This window comes from Asparagus officinalis, chromosome 7 (genome assembly GCF_001876935.1).
Source record: "Asparagus officinalis chromosome 7, Aspof.V1, whole genome shotgun sequence".
In the NCBI taxonomy this organism is placed as follows: domain Eukaryota; kingdom Viridiplantae; phylum Streptophyta; class Magnoliopsida; order Asparagales; family Asparagaceae; genus Asparagus; species Asparagus officinalis.
The window spans coordinates 149,358,637-149,373,311 of record NC_033800.1 but is presented as its reverse complement, the minus strand read 5'-3'; the positions used below and the strand labels follow the sequence as shown (position 1 = coordinate 149,373,311).

The window sequence follows — 14,675 nt, the reverse complement described above, 5'->3', positions numbered from 1 at the left end:
TGCTCGTTGAGTCTGTAACTCGTCTTCTTTATCGGAGTCATCGTCTACATCAGCAACATTTTGTGGAGCTTCTAGTGCAGGATCATAAATGTCGAAGTTCAAATCTCATAACATCATAAAGAAAGAAAAATAAGCATTTTTCAGCCATTAACCCTTTGGACCAATCTCATCATGATCGCTGAAACCAAATCAGCAAATAAATGAAATGTACACAGGAATCATCCATGGCCGCTAAACAGATGATCGACAGAAGAACTATAAATATCCCAATCAATTTATTGAGCCGATTTAATAATAATAGATATCACCATTAACCATTCAACATCTAATCATCAATGTGATCGCAAAGTTACTTTCTAACTTATAAAAAAACATAAATAGCCCTCATATCTTTAGCACTAACCCACCAACACTATATTCTTAACCTAAACCATTGTTGTGGAGAGAAAACTTAGATCAAACAAATAATAATAAAGTAATTTAACGTCAAAAAGGTATCAATAAAGTAATATATCTTGAAAATAATAATAATAAATCTAATCATCACAAAAACAAAGTAAAGACAGAAAAATGAACGGATGATTGACTTCATGGCAGAAAAATTTTCTAGGCGGAGAAACTAACCAAGAGGGAGGGAGGTGGGGTTTCACTTTTTTTTCTCAATTGTATTCTTTCCAATGTGTGGGATAATTTGAGAGAGGAGAACTTATGGTTATATATATAGGTAGTATAATTTGTGGGATAATTATGACCAATTATCCCAATTCTAATTCTAGTAGAATTCTACTTGACTAACGCACTAAAAAAATAATACAGTTCTAGTGCTACAAAAGTTCTACTTGACTAACACTATAAAAAAATATCCCATTTCCTAGTTCTATGTGACTAACACCTTAAAAATTTATCCCACAAATTATCCAAGTTTCAGTTTTAAGTTCTAGATGACTAACCCCCCCTTAAGGCCTCTCCTTCTTAAAATTTTCATATCTTTTATAACTTTGACAAATTGCGTTTCATAATGGATATTCCTTTATTAGCATTTACACAAATATAACGTACTGATTTTATGAAGTAAATTCGAAATGTACATCTATAAATGCTTCATTAATAACCATCAAACCTATATCATCTATAAGTAGCACTCTCTCATTTTGTGCCCAAAACCACCAAACTTTGATCTCCAAAGGAAAAAGATGAACGCATTGGTTTCTTCATTCCTATTCCTTTTCTTCCTCTTCTCTTCAAATCTATGTCAATTTGTTATATCCATCAACCAAAATGATACCAATGATGATCTAAAGACTTACATAATTCAAGTTGCTCCACCAAAAAATGCTCATTTGGACCAAAATGAGCTTAGGAAATGGTATAGATCATTTTTGCCCAATAACTCTGAAGAATTTGCTCGGTCGCGAATTATCTATGATTATGATACTGCACTTACGGGGTTTGCAGTAAGGCTTACGCCTAAAGAATTGAAGGAGGTCGAGAAGAAGGAAGGATTCTTGGGAGCATACCCTGACAGTGCATATCATCTAGATTCACCTAATATTGGAGAGGGAAATTGAAAACAGTAGTAGGAAATTATTGGGTGGAAGAGGCTTGATTAGTTATTTGGATTGGTATGTTTAGGGTATGTTATTGTTATCAGAGCTTAGTTGCTAGAATTTATATGTAGGAAATTTTAGTAGTGAAGAGTTAATTTTCTCTAATTAGTATTGTCTGCATCCTCTTCATGAGGATAACTGAAGGTTCTCAATTGTGAAACATTCACATAAGTCAAGGGTTTATGTAATTGTTGCGAGATCTTAGTAGAAATCATATATTGGAACTTACAGTTCATATATTCTATGCATAGAGATTAAATACATAGGAACTTATAAGAATCACAAATGTAGATTAGATAATAGACACTTATGATTGATCAAATTGATATGCGTAGGAACATGGGAAATTATTTTTTATTAGTTTTTAATAAAACGAAGCTAATATCAAATAATAATAATGACAACAACAACAACTTATGGCTCCATCTAGTTGAGATTTAGCGATAAGAGATTAAAGAGAATTGTTAACTAATTTATCAACATGATAATTAACATCTGTTTTGATCTTGATGGTTTGGAATTTCTACTGTTTGGAGAAAAAAAGGTTTAGAACAATTTTTTTAATAAACTAGTATGCAATATGTGCATTGCACATAATGCCTGTTATAGCTAGTCACATGGACATTATCAATTAATATATTAATTCTGACTATCTACAATTTTAGATATAGTAAGCAAAGAAAAATTGAATATAAATTAATAATACAGAGATTTAAATAATGATTTCTTCTTTATATGTAGAATAACTTTTGATAATAGTCAACTTATGTATATTAGGAATTTTGTCATAGTTAAGGATTCTATTTTTGCAAATATTTTTTAAATTCTTACAAACTACTCCCTACGTTTATATATTGAATTCTACTATATCAAGAACATGAATCAAGTATTTTTGGAACAAATAAATTTCATTCTCAAGGAAAAACAACTTCAATACAAGAAGTTGTTGTTCTTCTATACCCAAACATTCTTACTTGTATCTGTTATGACTTTACATGTATAGTTTGGCTTTTTTTGTTGTAAGGATGATTTATCCTTAATAGGTTTGTTTGCGGGAAAAATAGAAGAAAAATTGAGAGGAAATATTATTAATTCTCCTTAATTGACTCTAGAAAAGAATGAATACAATCTCTCAAAGTAATCTCTCTCTAACCAACTTAAAAAAAATTACAATTCTTCTTATCAGTTTCCCCGATTTACAAAAGAGAAAAGGAATCAACGTAGATCATTCTCTTTGTTTAAAACTAGGTTCTTCTCGATAGCGATGAGATCTTGAATCTTACATCTCGTTGACAATCTGAGCACTTCGCTTCGTGAAACATTGTCTATTCCTCTTGACTTGACGTCGAGAAGAACTTGCAAAGCAAGTTTAGAACTCTGGCCGAGTTAGAAACTTTGAAAAAGTTAAACTCTAACCGAGTTAGAAACTGTAAAACCCCATGAATTATTGAAAATATTATGATAAACAGTGATAAATGATTTTTAATATGTTTGCGACCATTTATGGATGAATGATTATGTTAGCAAATGATTTGAGATCAATTTAGTGTATATATGAGAGTATACAAGTGTTAAACATGCACAAAACGGGTAAAAACATGCAAACCTAAAAACTTCTTGTAGCATTGGGTCGGTCGACTGATGGCTACTATTAGTCGACCGATACGAGCTTGCCAATCAACTGATGTCAAGCATCAGTTGACCGATGGGCAATTCCTAGTTTGACTGGGTTTTTGTTTCAGGTCTTTTTGTGTTGTTTCGGGTTTACCCGTATGTATGTATGTATGTATATATGTATACACACACACACACACACAACACACACAAATTCTCTTTTTCTTCATATTTCACGTGAATAAATAACCACCATCTCCCCGTAAAACCCTAGATCATATTTTGTGAGTTTTGAAGAGCTTTGTGAAGCAAATACCGAGAAGAGGGCGAGATCGTCGGCGTTTGGCGAGGGAGAATTTGTTTTCTTGTACTCTTGGGGATTCTAGTAAGTTTTGAGGCGAGTTTCATCTCCTCCAATCTCATCTCCACTTTTATTTGGTTTTAAATTGGTTTTATCGGATTTTTCTAAAATCTAGTTTGTGAGTAAAAATCACATCTTGACCTATATGATATAAAAGATTTGATCTTTTTGTTTTAAAAGTGATATGACGCATTCTCTGATTTGGATTTAAGTTTCGAGGCTAATCTAATGTGCGATTTGTTAAAAAGATTTATTTTTCATGATGATTTACATATATTCTCTAATTTGGATTTAAGTTTTGAGGCTAATTCAGTCACGCTACAAATAACCCAGTATAGGGCTCTCGCTACCCGGTCTGCGAATCGGGAGCCCGGGGGTGGTGCGCCCTTGACTGGAGGGTCTAGGGGGAGTAGACAACCCCTCGGCGGGGTTTAGGACAGTGCCCTAAAAGTCCACGGTATACATCAGGTTCTGTATTGGATTTTGCACTTGGAAAGTGAGGTTCGCGTTTTATCAATGAAACGCGAGGATCACGTTTAGCACTTGGAACGCGAGGGTCGTGTTTAGGCAATTGAACGCGAGTGTCGCGTTTTGACTGAGAGATGTGAAGCTGATGTTCGCATTCAACATAGGCTCGAGGTCCGTGTTTTGGCTGTAAAATGCGCCATTGAGGGCCACGTTCAGCCTAACTTTCGTAAGGCTCGTGCTTGGGCACATAAACTTGAGGCTCACGTTCTAAAGCAGAAACGCGGAGCTCAAGGTCGTGTTGAGGCTCACAAATGCGAAGTTCACGTTGGTTGGTGGTATGAGGAACCTTAGTCTCCTTGGAGACTTTGCGGATCTTGCACATAGCATTGGGGCTAAGGGATCCGGATGAGAGGAACTCCTTATATTTGGCTTGGTCGAACTCGACGGTTAGAGTTTTGACAGTAGTTCCCATGAGTTTGATGTCAGATTGTGCCACCACCTCTTCATCGGTGAAAAAACTAGTCCCCAACTGAGTCGCCATCTTTTGTTGTTGGGAAAATTAAAGAAATTTGAGAAATAAATCTGTATTAATCTCCCTAACTGATTTAGGAAAAAAAATGAATATAATCTCTCACTATAACCTCTCTCTAACTGACTTAGAAAAGGAAATTACAATTTTCTTTTATCAGTTTCTCGATTTACAAAAGAGAGAAGGAATTGACATAAATCATTTTCTTTGTTTAAAACTGGGTTCTTATTGGTGGCGATGAAAGTTTGATTCTTGTATTTCGTTGACGATCCGAGCACTTCGCTTCATGTAACATTGTCTATTCCTCTTGACTTGACATCGGGAAGAACTTGCGAGGTAAGTTTCAAACTCTAAAAGAGTTTATGAATTTTATGAAAGAGTTAATTTTAGAAAGGAAATTAATCCTTTTTAACTGAAATCGGCTAAACAGCTGATCTCTAAGTTCTTCAACCGAAACACGGTTCAAAAAGCTAAGGCAAATTGCTCCAAAGCTCTAATAAAAACCTTCACCAAAGCCAAAATCAAGCTCCAAAGGTTCCCCCGTCCATCCCCTTTCTTCACTTGTAAACACAGCTATTTATAGTGTTTTAACGGGTGTAACCGAGCCCTTAAATCACTCCTTAATGAGGGTTTAATGCTCCCATTTTGTGCAAAACGATTTTGAAACCCTTCAGAACGTGTTTGAATGGGTCAAACGCAAGGTTCACATTTTGGAAACGACCCTCGCGTTCAACTTATGAAACACAGAGATGAGCTCTGCATTTGAAGCTTGGAACGCGGGCGTGAGCCCCGCATTTGGCATTTGAAACGCCAGGGTGATCCCCACGTTTTGAGATTGAAATGCAGGGGTGACCCTCACATTTTAGAATTGGAACGCGGGGATGGCCCTTGTGTTTTGGAATTGGAACGCGGGGATGTCCCTTGCATTTTTGTTTGAAGAGATCGTCAATTCGTAATCTCTTTTCTAAGTCCTGCAAGGATCGTCATCTTGTAATCCTTGCATTTGGCTTTTTGAAATGTGAGAGTTGTCAATTTGTAACTCTCGTATGTTACGAAAGTTGTCTGACTATTACTTCCATCTGCTGTCGTGGAAGTCGTTGAATTGTAACCTTTATCGATTATCACGAAAGTCATCGAATTGTAACTTTCATCATTAGTGTTTGCTTTATTTTGAATTTCTCTTTCACAATCTGCTTGACAAAAGCAGTAGGAGACACCAGTTTCTTCAAGAAACCAGACAATAGAAGCATGAATAAATGAAGATTCTGAAATCCACCATCTTTCTTCTCCGTCTTCATAATGATATGGAGTGGAGAATTGGAAAGATTGCTAGTCAGTGTTTTCTGAGGATTGGCTATCTGCATTAATTTTTAAACAGCCTACAAGGTTCGGTTATTATCTGTTAACTCAAGTATGCTTGAGCATAGTTTGTACTTAATTTACAGTCGGCAATGAAATTATTCACTTACCAAAAAAACCAACTTCAACATGATTATAAAACACCACTTCAATAAGTGAAGAATTCATCCAACCCAATATTACGTCCAATATCCATTCACAAGAATTTGAATTAATTCAAATAGAAGTTATTATATTAGATATTACAACTATTCTCAAAATCATCTTTATCTAGTAAAGCAACAAAATTATGTATTGCTTATGATTTTATTCCGCTCATACCTGTCACACATTTTCATAAACACTTCTTTACAATTTACCCATTTAAAGTATCCTGGCAAATCAAACATAGTTTATCATCTTACATATAATACTTTAGTGATGTATTATTTCACACTTTTTTCTTAACCTCTTTTTATCATTCATGTCCTTTCTATTGTTCATATTCTTTCTCACACTTATTGTAGGCTTTAGTTTTAATGTTGTTCCCTTGGAATCTCCATCTTCATCACCTTTTAATGGTTTAAAATCTTCTGGCTTGCAGATCTCTTAGAGAAATTACCCTTCCTTCAATTCTCAGTTCTTCATCTTTCTCCTTCATCTTTACCAAGAAAAGATGTTATTCGTTGCAACAGTTCATCATTTTCTAGTATGTAGGCAATAAATGCTTGTTCACACACATATGTTTTGTTACCTATTTTTTTTATTAAAATTATTTGATGAAAATATTTTATTGTTTTCAACATTCTATGCATAGTAGCAATTTGTCCATGGTACGCACCTTTTCTTCTTCATCAAATGAATCCACGCATTCTTCAGGTGTTCAGTGAGTTGGAAATTTAATTTCATCAAAGAGAGTAGTATACTGCCCTGTTGATATGGTCCTTTACTACGAATCGCACGAGGTATCTTGTCATTAAAATGAAAAATTCTTCAAGGACCCAAAATATGGGACCAATAGGGGGGACAAGTGAGGTGTCCCCTCCTATTGAATAATGAGTTGGCCATCATTAATGATGACCAACTCATTATCAAATAGGAGGGGGACACCTCACTTGTCCCCCCTATTGGTCCCATATTTTGGGTCCCTGTAGCAAAGCTCTATAATTAGCAAATTAATTCCAGTCTAGAAAAGATTCTAAAGAAATATGAAATATAATAAGATTTGTCATTAAAATTATCAAATTTGTCATCAAAATTTCCTCAAATTCAATAACTTAAAATAAGATTTTTCTTTAGCCTAGTGGAGACCATTTATTAACTTTCCACCCATATATAAATTCATAAGCCTTCAGTTATCGTTCCAGTCAAGGTATGGCAGATGGATTTCTATTGCAGTAGCTATTTTCTCACTAACTTCATATATGATAAGTATTTGTACACACTATTTTTTTAAGTTAATTATTTTATACCAAAATTTTATTCCAATGTAAATTGTCTAAAATACCTAATATATATTATAGACTAACTATTTAGTCCTAACATAGCAAATCAGTAAAATAAAACCCAAAGAAAGAAATTGCTCTTCATTACAAATTATAGATTCACAAAATAACAAAAGGGAAAAGGGCCGTAAGTAATTTACCTTGCAAGATGGGTCCTCCTCCAAGAACTGTATAAAATAGAGAATATTTTTTTTTAAAAAAAATTACTTTGAATCAAAACTAATTATAATGGGCAAAGAAACTAAAACACTTTTTTTTTTTTTTCTGGGGGGGGGGGTGTCAATAACTCACCGACTGCAGAAACTCTCTTCTCTAGATAAATACCTACCAAAAGCCTTTATATAAGGAATAAGGACTTTGTAAATTTAATGTTTCCAATTAATTTGGAGTTGAGAGAAGTGGGGAGTTGTATGGATATTGTCCTTAGTGCTAATTATGGTTGATTATAAGTGGGTTGAGAGAAATTAGGGATGTTGGATTGTGAGAGAGAGGAGAGGGTATTGATTGGGATGGTGGATGAGGGAAGAGAGGGCTTTTGCTTGACATATGGATGCGTCGCGCGCGCGCACTCACGCACACACACAAACGCACGCGCACGCACATACATACACATATGAGAGAGGAAGAGAGAGGTAGAGAGAGAGAGAGGGTATTTGTAAGGTCCGATTATGACTTGATGCCATAAATGGTCTATAATAAATTTAAGCCCAATTGCTCCAACTCCGTATATTGAAATAAATAATCTTATCAGTTGATGCGTGAGAAATTAGTGACTGCATGCGGTTTTAGAGTTTAGAGTTAGATTGAACTGCTAGCGATTTTTCTTCTACCGACCTACATGGATTAATTTATAATCTATAATCATTACTTATAATACATTATATTATAATTACACATTATTTATACACACACACATGAAGGAGAGATTTCAATGTCAAAACTTTTGATTGAGAGGGCCAAAATGGTAATCAAAAATTTTAACGTGGGAATCCTCTTTTATAAGTAGTATAGATTATTATTTTAAATTAATAAATATTCGATATATATTCTAAAGATTTAATTACTTCTAGTATATAACATGCTCAATGGCCAACCCAAAATTTTTCCCCCGATGATGTCATCGTGTAACTTATCATGGCTGTTCTTAGAATTTATACCGACAACGTCATGATTTTTCCCCTCCTAAGTGGTTCCTCATGCTAATTCCGGTGCTGTCCTAAATAGCAATGTTGGTAAAAAATGAAAAAAAAAAATGTCTACAAACTAGAAAAATATGGATTTGGATCCTCTCCACTTCAAAAAAGTAGTGGAGAGACTACTGTTTTTAATCTCAATCGTTGATTATTTAGCAAACGGTTATGATAAAATCTAAATCTAACACTTATCATACCCCGTGTATTGCATTCATTCCTAATTTGCACTAAAAGAAAAAAATCACAACCATCAACTAGATAATCAATAACTGTAATTATGTAGTTGTCCCTCCATCACTTTTTTATACTGGAAATGATCCGAATCTAAAAAATATGTACCTCCGTCGCTAAATTTAGTGATACTAGTATGCTATACGTGCGTTGCACGTGATGCATATTAAGAAACGATACAAAGTCATATGAGATGCTCAAATTTCACACGCGGGGAAAAAAAACACATGGGCCAGATGTGTACCCCGCTACTGTTAACTGGGCCTCAAGGCGGCCCAAAGATTAAAAGGCGAAGACCGAGGGAGCGACCGAAAATAAAAACGAGCGCGTTCTTCCCCCCAATTTTCATTCTTTTTTGCATCGGCCATGGCTCTTCAAGCGAGAAAGCTGGTGAAATCCTTGATTTCCTCGTCGAAGTTCCTCTCACGATCTCGAACCTATGCGGCCGCCGCCCAATCTCCGTCGCCGGCGGTGTTCGTCGACAAGAACACGCGGGTGATCTGCCAGGGGATCACCGGAAAGAACGGAACTTTCCACACCGAGCAGGCGATCGAGTACGGTACTGCGATGGTAAAAATTTACACTCTCCCCACCTCGTTATTTTCGCTTTTTTAGATTTAGATCCTAGATCGTTTTTTTTTTTTTTTGAAAAAGTAATTTGATGTGATTTGTGATTTAGGGTTATCTGATGATGATGCGGGGAAATCAATTGAGTTAAATTATGGGAGGCATTATTCTGAATTTAAATTCTGGAGAAAAATAGCCTAAAGTAGGGAATTAATTTGGGTGAGTTGTTGAATTAATACTAGGAGATGTAGTTGTAGAAATTATGTCAAGCTTGAGGAAAGAGTAAAAGTGACCTAACTATGTTGGAACTAATTGATGTTTTCTTGTATTTTAGTTCGATGCGTATCGCAGGAAAAAGCAGTAGAACATTAGAAATTGATTTATCAGAAAAGTATAATAACACACGTTTATGATGAGAAGCTAGTTCTCGATATTATATGGGGAATACTGTGGTTAACTATGAAGCTTTGCTATAGTCTATGTGATAATCATAAATGGCTTAGTTTTCTTCTAGCTTGTTGGCTCTTGATTGCTAAATGATTTGTAGAGTGAGAATACCGTGGTTCTTAATTATTGACATCGTTGTAGTACCTCTTATCCCTTTTACATGCAGCGGAACATTTTTATTTTGATTGTTCTATTACTGATGTTTCACAACATGGTGCCTTTTGTGGTATAAAGGAAGGTGGAAAAACTTGAAACTCGTGATCTATGTACAGTCGTTTCCTGTTTTGATTTTGTCCATAGTAGTTTTCTTTAGCAGTATAATTCTGCCAGTAATTTATGCTTGCTCAGCATTGTCGATGCATTGTCAGATAGATGGTCTAATATTGGAAAACCACTTTTTGTTTGATTGCTGTAGGTTGGTGGAGTGACACCTAAAAAAGGAGGAACCGAACACCTGGGACTTCCAGTATTCAACTCAGTTGCAGAAGCAAAGGCAGAGACAAAAGCCAACGCATCAGTTATTTACGTACCACCACCTTTCGCTGCAGCTGCAATTATGGAGGCAGTGGAAGCTGAGCTGGACCTTGTTGTCTGTATTACCGAGGGAATCCCTCAGCACGACATGGTATCATTTTTCATTCCTAATGAGAATATTGTACTATTTCTCTTCTCTGTAGAGTTCAGGCCTTTACTGATTAGGGATACGTGACCCATAGATATCTTGAAGGGAAGAATAATACTTATATAGCTAATAAAACAAGCTACACATAGGTTACCTAGACACTTCGTTTTGGGTGCCGTATCTATGTCAGACATGGATTCACCGCGGACACCATGGACACGTGTGGTTCAAATTAAAACCCTATTTCCCTATTTCTTATAACCCTAACCTAGTTTATTTGGTATATCGAGCTCAAAACCAATAGGTTTTTTAATCCATAAGTTGAAACGCATTACTCAAATATTTGAACAATACCCATTGTATACCATGCAATCAAAACTAAACTTTTGTTGTTAAACCTTACATTTAGTCTGATTTAACTTGATTCTTATTTGTTTTATATAGTAAAAGAAACATACAAATGTTATAGGTAGTTTAATTCAATATTTGATCTAATATAAATATTATACGTGTGTGTCCCCTGACTTTTACAAATTTGCCATGTCTCGTGTCCGTACTCTCACCCGTATCTGTGCAACCTAGAGCTACACTAACATGGTACATGATGTACATATGAGTGTTTGTGCGGTACATATGATGTACATGTTTGTGTCTGTCCTGCTTTTTACAAATCTGCCATGTCCCTTGTCCTTGTCCGCACCCGCACCGGTATCCGTGCAACCTAGAGCTACACTAACATGGTACATGATGTACATATGAGTGTTCATGACCATTCCTTTTGTTCAAGAGGCGAAAAGGTGTGATGAGCTAGTTGCCTTCAATTATTTTTTATTTGTGCATGACTAGTTATATGTTTGTTTATCAATACTGATTCATACTTCCTTCACTGGACCTATCTGCTTTAAAATTGCATATTCCTATTCTAGTTTGCTTGAAGCAGGACGACATTTTTAATGTTCATCTGGCATGATTCTGATTTCATTTCCTTTTTCTTTTTCTAACATTCTTGCAATAGTTACAGTACATATACAATACCATTGACATCTTCATCATTCTAAACCAACGGGTTTCTAACGTTTAGCAGCATGTCACTTGCAAACATTTCATGAATATCGAATACATTTTTTTATTATTACAGGTTCGTGTAAAGGCTGCTCTTAACAAGCAATCTAAAACTCGTTTGATAGGGCCGAACTGTCCAGGCATTATCAAGCCTGGAGAATGTAAAATTGGAATAATGCCTGGGTATATTCACAAGCCAGGGCGCATTGGGATTGTATCTAGATCTGGTACTTTGACATATGAAGCGGTATGCTATTAATTTTTGGTAATGTGTTTAACATTCATGAGAATGCTCTTTTTAGCAGTCACTCATTGTTACCATGGTACAGGTTTTTCAAACAACTGCGGTTGGTCTGGGGCAGTCCACCTGTGTGGGTATAGGTGGTGACCCCTTCAATGGGACAAATTTTGTAGATTGCGTAAGGAAGTTCCTTGATGATCCACAGACTGAAGGTAAACCCTTCACAAAAATCAAAACTACACATATGGCTTATAAAGTTAAGGCTGTGACTGTTGAATTCTTTTCCCATTTAATATACGTTTATTTGACTGAAAATGGTGTTGTATTTATCCCAAATTTTACTTTTCATCAATATGATACAAAATTGGTGTCATTTGCTGGTCAGAATTTTTGCTAGGATGTGGGCTGTATAAGCCTATAAGGGCTTACTTGTTTATCTTACGTCATTTAATACGAGGGATACATTAATGCAAGCTTAAGTAGATTCATTCACAGACAATTTGAATAGACTGATGATAGTTGTGGACATACAATCATTTAGTGAATGTTTTTTTTTAATTTTGCTGCGCTTGATATGGCTTTTGTAATTTTTTAAATTTTGCTGCGCTTGATATGGCTTTTGTATTTTTTAATGAGCTTTAAAAAGGCACTACTTAAACATATACATTTTGGTCATAATTAAAATATTGCTGTGGTTAATGTTTCTTTGTATTATACTATGCAAAGACTGTTTCAATGTATTTTCTCACAGGGATAAGCGTTTCTTTCTAAAATGTTGATAGATTTCAAGAATGTAATATTAGCTACTGGTATGCCTTTCAGGTATTATTCTTATAGGAGAGATTGGAGGAACTGCAGAAGAGGATGCTGCAGCTCTGATCAAGGTTAGACGAAATTGCATTCTTATGAGTTTCAATTTTACCTTTCAAAAATAAGCATTTGGACTAGGTTGAGAAATATGAAGTTTTTCATTTTACCTTTTTTCTCCCTCGCCACGGTAAATAATTAAATCAAGGATAAATAAGCAAAAACCTTTATTCTTCTGTATAAGCACTTGTTTCTTTCCAGCTTTGAACAATTTAAATAATTACTCAAACTGGAAGCCTGGAACATTGCCAGAACTGGTATGTTCCTTTGTCATTTTATCTTTTACACATTGAAGGAAACACATCTGATATCTCCAACTTCCTTATTGTTGGCAAGCGCTATTAATTTATGTCTTGGACGGAAATATATGGTAACTTTGGGTTTGTTTTTTAGTTAAACCATAAATATATTCATATCGGTTTGTATCTGGATTGAATTTTAATTATTAAGAAAATGTTCACGTGTTTCTTTGTTTCCCTCCATAATATACCTTTTTAACTTAATATCATTCCTTTGCTGCATGAACAGGAAAGTGGAACAGAGAAACCTGTTGTTGGGTTTATAGCTGGACTTACTGCACCACCAGGCCGCCGTATGGGTCATGCTGGAGGTGCGTTTAAAATATTTATTGTTTAACAACCATCTAATCATATGATTATTTTGATATAGATAAGATCAATCTTATTAAGAGCACAGTTTAACTGCTGTGAACTTTGCTCTGCATTGTCTATTCAATTGTTCCTGTGTTGCTTGCTTGCTTGTAAGGAGTTAGAAGATAAAAGGTCATTTGCACTCATAAGTTGTAATCTCCAAATATAGTTATGGACAACATCGCAAACACCATAATTATGTAGTATGGACCATGGACCTTTTATCTTATAGCTGCTCCCGGCATGTAGTTAATTGATTATGAGCTCAGCGACGTTTTTCCACTAGATGTCGTTGGCATACATGATCAACAAAAGAATTGACTGGTTGTCAACCTTGCCTCAACCTACTGACCCCATTTCTGGCTAATGTAACCATGTCCGGTTTCCCATTTGCATCACAAACTTCTTTTAACTGTTTGTTTTGCAAAATCAAATCATGACATTGCTATAGATGTATCTGATGAACAATTTCCGTTAAGTACAATAGGACATACGATCTACTAGGAGTACAGTAGTAAATTCAAATGAAACATTGATGTTTTATTTCTATCAACCCTGTCGAGGCATTCGTTGATATTTGTAATAAAATGGCTTGTAAACTTTTAATTAAATTTTTTTGTTTTGTTTTTTGCAGCAATTGTATCCGGTGGTAAGGGAACCGCCCAGGACAAAATCAAAACCCTAAGAGAAGCAGGCGTGACAGTGGTCGAGTCCCCTGCGAAGATTGGCATAGCTATGCTCGAAGTCTTCAAGCAGCATGGACTTGTAGAGTAGCTGGAAAGTTTCAATACGCTCCAAAGGTTTCATACATTCTGGATTATTTGAAGGTGCAGGTTTAGCACCTGAAAATTTTGTTTACTATCCCTTCGAATTTTCTCTCGGGAAATTCCTTTTCCAATTTGACGCTTTATTACTATCGGAATAATAATCCGAATACGATACATTCTACAGATTAATGTTCCAATTCAGCGGATTGAGTATCATAAAAAAATTACAAGGGGGGTTTTTATGTCATCCATGTTTCTTTTTGTATGTTAGAAGTTGTATTGCATGTTGCTCAAACTAAACGATGAATGCACATTCCAGCTGCAGTATAAACTCTAAATGCAGTTGGAATTAATAAAATACAAACACAATTGTTTGTCAAGTGAAAGAAGCTATAAATTCATACGGTTCTGATGGATAAGCTACATTCTTCGAGGCCTATCCGGCAATCATTCAAAATTAGACCAGGTTCAAATCTAGTCTAGTTTTGAGAGCTATTCTGATTGGAAAAAACTGGGTCAAAGCTGGCCTAGTTTTTCTAAATAGAACCAGTTTAGCTTAAAACTGGACGAGAGCCATCCTTTGCCCAATTTTCTACGTTTTGCCCA

General features: G+C 35.3%; 2 protein-coding genes across 3 annotated transcripts in view; both read left to right on the top strand.

Annotated features, from left to right (window-relative positions):
- LOC109847975 (subtilisin-like protease SBT3.12) lies at window positions 1,194–1,568 on the top strand. The gene has a single exon (XM_020417208.1). The coding sequence runs from the start codon at window positions 1,194–1,196 to the stop codon at window positions 1,566–1,568; it is 375 nt and encodes a 124-aa protein (XP_020272797.1).
- LOC109850314 (succinate--CoA ligase [ADP-forming] subunit alpha, mitochondrial) overlaps window positions 9,160–14,675 on the top strand; it is a 6,077-nt gene continuing 561 nt past the window's right edge. Inside the window, exons 1-7 of one of the 2 annotated variants that reach the window (XR_002249396.1) lie at window positions 9,160–9,416; window positions 10,276–10,485; window positions 11,621–11,791; window positions 11,874–11,997; window positions 12,608–12,669; window positions 13,181–13,262; window positions 13,937–14,129. Coding sequence is in view for 1 of the 2 variants with exons in the window: in XM_020420298.1 (XP_020275887.1) it covers window positions 9,213–9,416; window positions 10,276–10,485; window positions 11,621–11,791; window positions 11,874–11,997; window positions 12,608–12,669; window positions 13,181–13,262; window positions 13,937–14,076 (993 nt within the window). In the remaining variant the exon portion in view is untranslated. Of the gene's footprint in view, window positions 9,417–10,275; window positions 10,486–11,620; window positions 11,792–11,873; window positions 11,998–12,607; window positions 12,670–13,180; window positions 13,263–13,936; window positions 14,319–14,675 lie in introns of those variants that run through there. The other variant, XM_020420298.1, reaches the window with a different exon arrangement.